Here is a 10,805-nt window from a genome sequence, read left to right as displayed (position 1 = left end):
CCTGTCGAGTTTATCAAGTTTGTGGATTAATTTACAACCCTATAGCTTGTCATCTGGGTCTATGTTGCAATGACATTATTTCGTTTTTCTAAAAGCTTGAGTTTTCCAATACACGTAGAAATTTATTGGACATATATGGCATTCACCAAAATATAGCTGAAGTTGGCATTTCTCAAGTGGGATACTTTTAAATTGTTCTCTAGTGTTTTTTTATATATGAATTAGAATCGAGAGCACTAAATGAAGCAATGAATAAACTATAACAAAGTATCCCATTTAGTTTATTCATTGCTTCATTTGTTCAGTTCTGCTCGTTAATAGGCTTGATAAAACTCATTTGGTTAGATATTGAGCTGAGCTCAAACTCAACTCAAACTTCACAAGTCTAAACAAATTGAGCTTGAACACCAGTACAAATAATCGTGTTGAATTTGAGCACCAGCTCAAACAGGGTTTTGACAAATGAGTTCAATCTAGAGCAAGCTTCAGTCGGTTCATTTGCAGCCCTAAGAAACTCCAACGAGCACCACCCATGCTCTATTTCTATTTCGACATAAGCTCAAACTCCAAACGTTACATCATGCAATTCCTATAAACAAACATGAACGTACACGCAACAGAACAAACAATCTAATAACCAGAGCAATAATCTGCACATATTGCGCTCCAACACAAGCAAGCAATACTGTCGAATCCAGTAAAAATGCCAATAACCTACAAGAAATACCGCGAAAAAAAGGGTCCTGATGACAGCGAAGCTCATGACTTGGACATCATGGAGGCCTCCACCGTTCTTCTCAGAAAAGTGTCGAAGATAGGCATTGCCAGCGAAGAACTGATCGAAAGGAAGCTATTCGAAGCAGCATGAATCCATTATCTGGCCGAAGAGGAGGTCACGTAGAGGGCCTAGGAAGTGGTAGAGGCCAACCCCTAGGAGTACGATGGAGAGGGGAACAATTAGTACCTCGAGGCGCTCTCCCCCATTCTATCCATTTCTATTTCTTGCTTAGCTGTCAACATTTAATTTGTCATCAGCTCTTTGCCTTCATCAAGAAATGGGTGAATGGGGCATGGCCCAATTCCACGTTTATATCTAAGGAGATCAAAATCCCCTTAAGCTCTACTATGTCTTTAAAGCTTAGCCTTTTCCGGGTATGTAATTTTCATTTGATTAATATACGGGCTTTGCCCCAAATTTTTCAAAAAAAAAAAAAACAACCACTCCATCTGTCACAAAGCAGCAGTCACGCTTCCTTCTGCTTTCAATTTTGTTTATTTCAGCAACGCTTCCATCTATTTTTGTTGTTTATTTAACTGCACTTTTACTTTCGCTTTTCAAAAGAAGGTGGCGTCACTTTGTGGCAAATTAAGGTCTACAGGTCATTCCCCTTAAGTTCTACTATGTCTTTAAAGCTTAGCCTTTTCCGGCTAGTGTGGCGTTCGGCCTTTGTGGTGGCGACCACAGTGATCTCATTGTTTCGACGAAGTTATCTCTACCCGGTGCTCTTGGAATTTGGTCGTTATTTACGGTAGAAAAGTACATTGCAAAGAAGAAGGTGCCTAAATGGAGTTTGAGGTGGGCATGTTTACAAATGCTGAGCTTAGCTTGTCGAGTTATTTCTTTGGCCTCCATTGTTGGACTTGGATCCATCGCGGCTGTAGTGATCACCGATCTTAAGGTCTACTGGTCACTCAAATCAGGCTCTTAAACAAAAAAAAATATTAAAAAAGAAAATTGAAGGCCTTAATTTCCTTCTTGCTTCTTTGCTTGTCATGGTTGAATAATAAAAGGCCCCTGCAGGCGTACAACAAATCTATGATCCACCGACGATGTAATAAGGCATATTAATAAATATATGAAATGTTTGATGTTTCTCACTGTAATACAATCTTAATTTGCCTCTAGCATATGTGAGTGTACGTACGTTTATCTAGCTCTTCCTACTCCATATAGTTCTTGGATAACTATTTATCAGCTTTCATACTTGTATTAATGATTATTCATAATTGCTCACCTTCTTCGAGGATTTATCATGGCTCTTTTCAAATGAGATATATATTTGCTTGAAATCTTCCTCCCCAAATTAAGTTTTTATTTGAAAGTTCTTCCATTACCGTCTTCAATTTTGGCATGCAAAATTTTGGCTTGTAATTTTTATTGAAAGAAATTGTTAATCACTAAAAATATAACCAAGAAAAATGGAGGAATTGATGGCAAATCTCTTCTTGGTGAGACACAATATAATGATGATCGAAACCAAGCAAAAGCAATAACAAAATCAAGTAGAATTGTGAGAAACAGAACGAAATTAACATCTCCTTGGTGAGAGACAATAGCAACAAACCTAACAAGCAAAAGCAATGAATCAAATAGAATTGGGAGAAGCATTGTTTGCAGGTGAGATATGTGATTGTTGTAGGTGACAAGAGAAATTGATGGAAAAATGTCCTTGGCAAGAGATCAGATAATAAAGACAAGCGGAACTAATCGAAATCAATGAAACTTAATATATATAATTAAAAGAAATATAAAACAAATCCCTCCTTAAATTAAAGAGAGGCAATATCGATGCTAGATCAAATCTCTACTATCATGCTAGAAATCCAAACATTTTACATATTTTGCTTGATTGAATTGAATGTCATAAGTTGATACAATGGTATATAAGCTAAAGAATATAACAACAAAGGAAAATACAATAAAAAAATATATTCTAAATTATGAGAATACATTACCTTTATAAATTTTTACTATAAATATTATATGCATATTTTGATATTCTTTATATAGTTAGAAATAATTCAAATAACTCTAGCATAATTTTTTACTATAGATATTAGATACATGTTCTAATAATTATATGGCAAAGAATAATCTTAGTATCTCTAACAGTTATAACTATATACTATACAAGAAGATATTGAAACTGATGCAAGGATTTTAAGCTTTGTCAAATACAAAGGTATCTCAATAATAAGGAACAAGAAGATAGGAAAAGTTATAGATGATAACAGGAGTTGATGTTGCATGGTAATTAAAGTCGATCGGACAGTGATGGATAAAGCTTTAGAATGCTCTATAAATCTCATATTTCTCTCTACTAAAAATCCTCCCATTGAATTTGTAGATTCGAAGCTTATTTATAGATTTTGGCATGAATAAAAATATTAGACATGAAGTTTTTTGTGTTAAGAGTAGTTTTCCCAATCAGATCTATTAGATATGATGGTAAAGTTAAGAGTAGTTTTCACTTTATTATTTTCATAATAATTTATAATTAATTGCAATCAACTTCAACCGTTTCAAATTGTATTAGTCAGCTTCTTCCAACTCTTTGGCCTGTACATGCAGAAGCGAATCTATTAAGAGTATAACGATCCAGTCGAAGGAATATGGAAGTCTGTGCATGGCAATATATTCGTTTGATTTGATCAATGAAGATGTTATTTATTTTCTGTTGTAGAGCCTGCTATTGAAAATACAGGCTGTTAGTTTTATCTGCCACATGGTAGCTTAAGCACTGGAGATTCAACAAAATTATTCCTCGATGATTTTGGAAGATTGTTGATATCAATAAATACATGTATTCTATCGATCATTAGGAATAATTCTCTGTGATTTTTATAATTTTTTTTATTTGAAATTGGTGCCAGCATTTTAAGCATTGTAAAATCCATAAATAAAAGCTGAAGCTCGCCATTGCAAATATCTTGCAGTGTCCAGCAAATTTTGATTCTTATGGTAGGGTTTTCTATTATTTATGCCAGTAAGATTTGGCATAAATAACCGGAAAAGGTTAAGCTTATAGGACTTCGTAGAACTCAACCGGATTCTGATCTCTTTAGAGATAAACTTGGAGTCCGGCCATGTTCGATTCGCCCATTTCTCAATGAAGGCGAAGAGCGGCTGACAAAAGACTTTGTAAGCTCCCACGAGGTGAATGACAATGGCGGCGTTGGATATGTCGAGAAGCCAGAATGGGTTGTAGAAGCCGAAGCCGGTTAGAAAATTACCAGGCGCAGAGTCGCCGAAGGCGCCGTAGCCCATACAGCCGCAAACCATGTTCTCTCTACTTGTGAAGCTGAATATGTTGCTGCATCATCATGTGTATGTCATGCAATATGGCTAAGGAAGTTGCTGAAAGAGATTGGATACTCTCAAGTCGAAGCTACAAAAATCTTTGTTGACAATAAGTCAGCAATTGCATTATCAAAAAATCCAATTTATCACAAGAGAAGCAAACATGTTGATGTTCGGTTTCATTATATAAGAGACCAGATCAAAGATAAAGAAGTTCAAGTGGAGTATGTGAAATCTGAAGATCAAATTGCATATATTTTCAGAAAGCCATTAGCTGCAGAACAGTTCATAAAATTAAAGATACTTCTTGGAGTGGTTGATAAAAATTTTGGTTTAAGGGGGAGTGTTGAAAATATAAACCAAAATTAATGTTTAAGTTTTTTGTGTATCTAGTAAATTGTATGGAAGAAATATCTAGAATATGCAATAACTTTTAGTGGTTGGTGGTTGGTAGTCTTTATTATAGAAATCTCTAGAATAGGTTTCTAGAATTGTCTTTGTACTAGTATAAATAGGCATTGAGTCTTGTCATATGGATGTAAGAGAGAAAATTTTATAATAGAAGTTCCTATTATTTTTATCCTCTTCCACTCATTTAGAATAATTTCTCTCTAACATACTTGGATTTCGATGAGGATCATGGAGTATGAGTAAGCGAAGACGATGTCCCCGAAAGCTTGGAGGCTGCGCCAGACCTTCTCAGTCTGGGTTACAGAGCCTATGCTGATTCCAGTAAGGCTCCCTTTGAATCCACCGTTTGCTGTTCAAAACAAGAGAAAAAAAAAAGTTTTTTTTTAAAAAAAATAACTTTTTCATTGCAGAACTTGAACGGAAATTGATTTAAAAAGTTTGAGATGCTTATCAACAACTTGAGCAATGCCGAGGGCCAGGCCAATGGAAGAGTAGGTGAAGGACATAACTGCAGCTACAATTGAGAGCCACCAAATCTGATCAAAATCAGGGATTTGAGAAAAGACAATTTGTGTGACGCCGAAGATGATCATGTAGGGATTGCTTGAGACATGGCATCGGCTTCTGTGTCCTTTCTCATGGAAGCAATTTGATCTCCGAATTGCCCTGTTTTAGAAAACTTAAAAATTAGCTTAGATGGTAAAAAGGTGATTTCGACAATTTGAAGAGCGGGTACTCACATCATACTAATGGAGGAAGCAATTGCGTATCGAATGGCTACTCCAAAGAGATTCAGATACTGAATAAGCCCGCAGAGTTTCACTTTCATTCCCCCTGAGAAATAATTATAAGGGTAATTAGATCAAAGCTGAGAGCTTTTGAATTATCAAAGGTTAGTTAAGAGGGAACGAACCGAGATAGGAATGGACGGCGGCGCTGTAAGTGTAATTACGCTTGCCGGTGATGGGATCGCCGGTTCTGTAACAGTCAGCGAGGAGAGAAGAAGTGTAGAAGGTGACGAAGGAGAAGATAATCATTACAATGGGACCGGCGATGCAACCCAGCTGTGCCGACAGCCCAAGCCAGCGATAGCACGCCGGAGCCGATGACAGCGGTGATGATATGAGAACTTGCAGTCCACACAGTTCCTGCAAAAAAGATTCAAGTTTTATTATTTTGTGCAAAAACAGCAGAGAGAAGCGGAGTAGAGTGATACTCAGAGAGTTCCAAGAAAGAGCTCCTCTTCTCTATACATTAAGATTTGATGGATGAAAAGTGACGGTTTTGCGTATGTTATTTATATAAATGGAAATCAGAAACGTGATAGATCTTGCTGTGAGGTGGAGGGAGGTAGGCTACCGTTCATATTCTGATGGTCCCAATTGGGCGGTCAATGATTGCTTTGCCACCATCTCCTATCACTGCAATCTTTCTGTCTGTAGCGTACCTCCACTTATGCACCTAAACGTGGAGGCAGAGGCTGAAAGGAGAAGAAACAAGGAAGAGAGAGAGAAGAGACAAAGGAAGAGAGAGCGTGTGTGACCCAGTAGAGATTTTACAGTGGAGCTGCTTCTTTCTTATACGGTGAAGGTTTTTTTATAGACCTTACTCGGCCTCTGCAATTGAATGGGCCCATTACCAATGACCTAATAGTAGAACTCATATCAATTTTTTATTAGAATTTTAAAGTTTTAAATGTATTTAAAGATGAGCAATCAATTAAGTTTTATACCAGAATTATCTCAAAATAAATTCAAGAAATATAAACTCAATTTTGATCAAGATATTGCTACATAATTATTTTCTTGATTATAACTAATAATTTATATGATCAATAAATGAATGGTATCATCTTGAAGAATTCAATGACATGATTTTAACATATTTAAGTAATAAAAAATGTGAAGGTTAGATTACATAAAATAATTTTAAAAATATTTGTGAATTAAAGATAGGGAAATTAAAAACAAGTTTTTTGTTTTTTGTTAAAAAAATTAAAATATGAAGATGTCTTTAAAATATTTAATGTCTATAGGAATGGATAGTGCTAATGTGAAATTTGATGTATATAGAATATGATCTTTGCACAAAAAAAAAAAAAGAGTCTTTAATTATAAACTAATTAAGTACTTTAGAGTTAGAAGTATAAATGAGCACAACCAACTTCGAGCCGCCTTTAGCTAAGTTTGAACATGACAGAGAGAGAGATCCCTTACCCGATCCCTCTAGAGCCCAGCGACCAGAGCCGCCCAAGCCTCTGCCCGACTCCTCTGTGCCGTTCGACTTTGCTCATTCGACGGCATTCCCTGTTTGTAGGATCGGAGGTTACGACATTTTCTCGGAAGCAATAACGGGAAGTTGCTGGCCGTGGAGGTAACTCTCTCCTTTCATTTGCTTCTTCGGCCGGATCCCATGAATTGTCAAGCCGAGATAGTGGGAGCAGAGGGTTTGTTCTGCCGTGAGATTTTATCAGGATTTAATCTAAATCCTGTATAAATCTTACATAATCATGTTTAATTAATCTATAATTAATTTTAGGATTGAATATAATTAATTATAAATACAATTAATTATAATTGATCTATAATTAATTATAAGTTAAAAATATCTAATTTGTAATTTATTTTAAGTTAATTATAATTATTTATAATTTGATTATAATTAATTATAATTAAATCATGATAAATTATAAGTTAAAATTAATTGATTTATGATCAATTTTAAATTAAAATATAATTAATTTTAATTAATTAATAATAGTATAATTAATTATAATTAATTGAGGTTAATTATAATTAATTATCTTTAATATTAAATTAATTATTATTAATTATAATTAATTTAAGTTAATTATAAATTAGTTTTTCCTGAGCATAATTAATTAATGTTAATCATAATTTGTTATAATTAATTGAGTTTAATTATGACTAATTATTATTAATTCTAATTAATTATGCTCACCTCGATCCGCCGCCGACCCCGCCAAGGTATAACTCTCTAACCCTAAAACTCTGAGAATCCGTTTCAACGCATGCGTTGAGACAAAACGACCACCCATGCATGCTTTTCTTAGCGTGGTGGGAGGGAGTGCGTCCCGACACTTGCGACGAAGCGAGTAATCACCTAAAAATCCATTCTTTGAAATTCGTATCGCCACGGTTTCCCCGTCTATACACGCTTTTCTTAGCGTGGTGGGATGAGAATAAGGTGCGATGCGTACGACGAAGCGGGGATACCCATAAGTACCCGCTTGCGGGGAAATAACTATTTTTCTTGCAAAATACTTTCAAAAATTACTTTCTTGCAAAATATTTTCAAAAAAATACCCATACACGCTTTTCTTAGCGTGGTGGGGGATCAAAAAATTACACGATCACGGTGTCCTCGAAAGAGGGCACCTACCATACACGTTTTTCTTAGCGTGGTGGGAAAGACCAAATTTTTCGTAGTTTCCCCTAAACGGGGAAGACGCCGGAAGGCTGCCGAATATTTTGGGTGAACATAATGCTATATTTGGACCTCATTTGAACTCAAAAGAATAATTTGGGACCTGGACTTGATTGAATGACAAGAAGTTTGGACTTGAAAATGATGCAACAAACTTGAACTCTACAAGGACCATAGGGGACTTTGATTTGGACTTGAACAATAGAACAAAGAGATCAAATTCAAATGAAACTAAACTCAATTGAACTTGAGTTTGATACTTGAATTCAAACAGATGACTTGTGAACAAGGCTTGGACATGGTTGAACTCAAAGGACAAGGATTTGGACATTAACATATTAAGTACAAACTTGAACAAAAAAACTTAAAATCAAGCTTAATCAAGGAGATTTTGAACTCAAAGAATTGAACCATGATGAACTCAAATGAATGTGGAGAACTTGAACTTGCCAAAATCACATGAGACTTATGAACTTGGTTTGAACCAAGTGAGAGGGACTTGCAATGAATATGTGATAAGCAAAGGACAAATGCAATTTATTTGCAATAAAAGAAAAGTAACAAGGTCTTAACTTCCAAGTAATGGTAGAAGATTTTCACATGCATGAATATCCATATACAACGTGTACGATTGTCTACCTACAACATGCAATAAGTGTTTCATGCCTACAAATAAAGAAAGAGAAAGCTCTTAATGAATAAGACAATCCCCTAAAAGAATGATACAAATAACATTGAGCTTGTATTGTTCATGTCAGTTAGTTCCCGAATCTACATAAAGAAGCTTGAAGGCAATAGTGAGTGGAGTTATTAGCAAATGACATGTAAAGGGGACGATAACCCACCAACAGAATATGCTTAGAAACATTATAGCAAATATGGCTTGCATAAAGAAACTGGTAGAGAACGCAACACATATAGCGAGCAACAATAGTTTGCAAATGAGCACATTAATCCACTTGCGAATGGTGATGCTATATGCATTACAGTGTAATGGGTCCTTCTGCAAGCATGGATATGTCGTACAGCGTTCACAAACAAAGGGTTAAAAAAAACTATTATACATACAATAAGACAACAACAAACGCAAGTACCTACCAACCAATGTGTATGAAAAGGTTGGTGGCAAATGTGAACTCTTGTGAACTATCTTAGGAGACCTGTTACAAGTACAAAGTGGCATCTACGAACAAGTACAAAAGAGAATTACAGTAGATAGGAGCTTATGCAAGCTGATTTAGAAGACCCATTGACTCCTAATATATTATCCACAAGCAAATTGATTGCATCAAATGCAAATGCATACGAGTTGTTATAAGAAGTTTGTTGCATATACAACAGATTGTCTGTGAGCAAATACAGAAGCACTGCAATAGATGCAATCATCTACAACAAGGTAGGAGATTAGTTAGTGCACTACGATCCACCTACAAAAAGTAATAGTAGTGCATGATAGTCTACCTGTACAAAGCAGCGACGAACAACTCTATTCAGAAGCTGCTACGCCATGCCACCGGATCCGCAACATCCTTGCAAGCGGACAGAAGGTATTTATAAATCTTTCAAAATACCTCTGCACGTGCACTATAAATTATATACACATAGGTACACTAAATGAGAAAGTACAATCTCAACCCGCATGGGCCCCAGTGAGCATGTTATTGGTACACACGTGACGTCTAGGGATGCTGCGTGGGTTATTAAATTTGAACCTGATCCTCCTAAGAATGTATAAAGGAGTATACAGGATTCAATTATAAAATGCCCCCAAATACCTGTATGGGTCCAGGCGAGCGTGTTATTGGTACACACGTGACGTCTAGGGATGCTGCGCGGGTTGACAATTGAATTCAAGTTCAAAACCGATTCTTCTATACGGGTCAATAGAAGTCGACAGGGTTTAAACCAACAAACAAATATACGATTATAGAGACCGTCATATTTGTCTTAATACATTCATATTAGGCATTCAAGGCCTATAATAATGAGAATTCACTATCAAGGGTATAAAGCCTACGAAACTCGATCCTCGATCAATAGCTTGATCAAGTTGACAGGGTTCAATCAACAAAAGAGAAATGACCCTAAACACCCCGATGTTGACCGTGTTGAACGAAAATCTCAACAATAGGGGCCTATTCCAAATATTTTCATAATGTCACCCAAATGCCCATCAAAATCCAAAAATCCAAAACTCCTTAAAAATCCCAAAATCCAAAAAATATTTAAAATTGAAACTATCCATCACAACACTTAAAGCAAAGCCCATCCACCCTCCGCAACAGTCTGCAGGGGTGGACAAATTCAAATAAACTCTAGCTCACAAAGTGTCAAATGCCTATTCGAAAATATCACTAGGATCCATTCTCAAACAATCTCTTGTCAGTAAGGACGTGGTACGTGTCCTCTAACCGGCAGTTTCGCCACCAAATGCCAGAGCCAATACGCTCCTTAGTGGCGTTAAATACTTGAGATATGAATCAATAGGATATGATCGATATGGCACAAAGCCCTCTGTTAGCTAAGGTGGATTCAAATTTGTCCCCTTACACAAACATTCAACCCCGGTCTACAAGATCCCCTTGGACGAAGTAACCCATGGCTACCGATAAGGATCCTTCTGTCAGGTTGGGTCGACTACCTCCTCTGACTAAGTAGACCAGGGCCCACGATGGCCCGGGATGACGGAACCATGGGATCTTGATCGGGTCCATCATCCATTCCCCCACCATCCGCTTTAAATGTAAGATGGTGAAATTTAAAGTTTTAAATATCAAACCCTTCAAATTCCAAACTTCCAATCCTCAATACCAATACTCATTGCTGCTACTATATGCCAGATAACACGTATACTCTACGTATCTGA

General features: G+C 36.3%; 1 protein-coding gene and 1 pseudogene across 1 annotated transcript; both read right to left on the bottom strand.

Moving 5' to 3' along the window:
- Positions 1–3,288: 3,288 nt before the first annotated feature.
- LOC114579436 (amino acid permease 3-like) lies at positions 3,289–4,048 on the bottom strand. The gene has a single exon (XM_028693933.1). The coding sequence runs from the start codon at positions 4,046–4,048 to the stop codon at positions 3,659–3,661; it is 390 nt and encodes a 129-aa protein (XP_028549766.1). The 3' UTR covers positions 3,289–3,658.
- A 292-nt stretch (positions 4,049–4,340) lies between these two features.
- On the bottom strand, positions 4,341–7,550 carry LOC114579454 (annotated as a pseudogene).
- Positions 7,551–10,805: the final 3,255 nt, after the last annotated feature.

Source organism: Dendrobium catenatum, unplaced genomic scaffold, assembly GCF_001605985.2.
Source record: "Dendrobium catenatum unplaced genomic scaffold, ASM160598v2 fragScaff_scaffold_390, whole genome shotgun sequence".
In the NCBI taxonomy this organism is placed as follows: domain Eukaryota; kingdom Viridiplantae; phylum Streptophyta; class Magnoliopsida; order Asparagales; family Orchidaceae; genus Dendrobium; species Dendrobium catenatum.
This window is presented reverse-complemented; position numbering and strand designations above follow the sequence as displayed.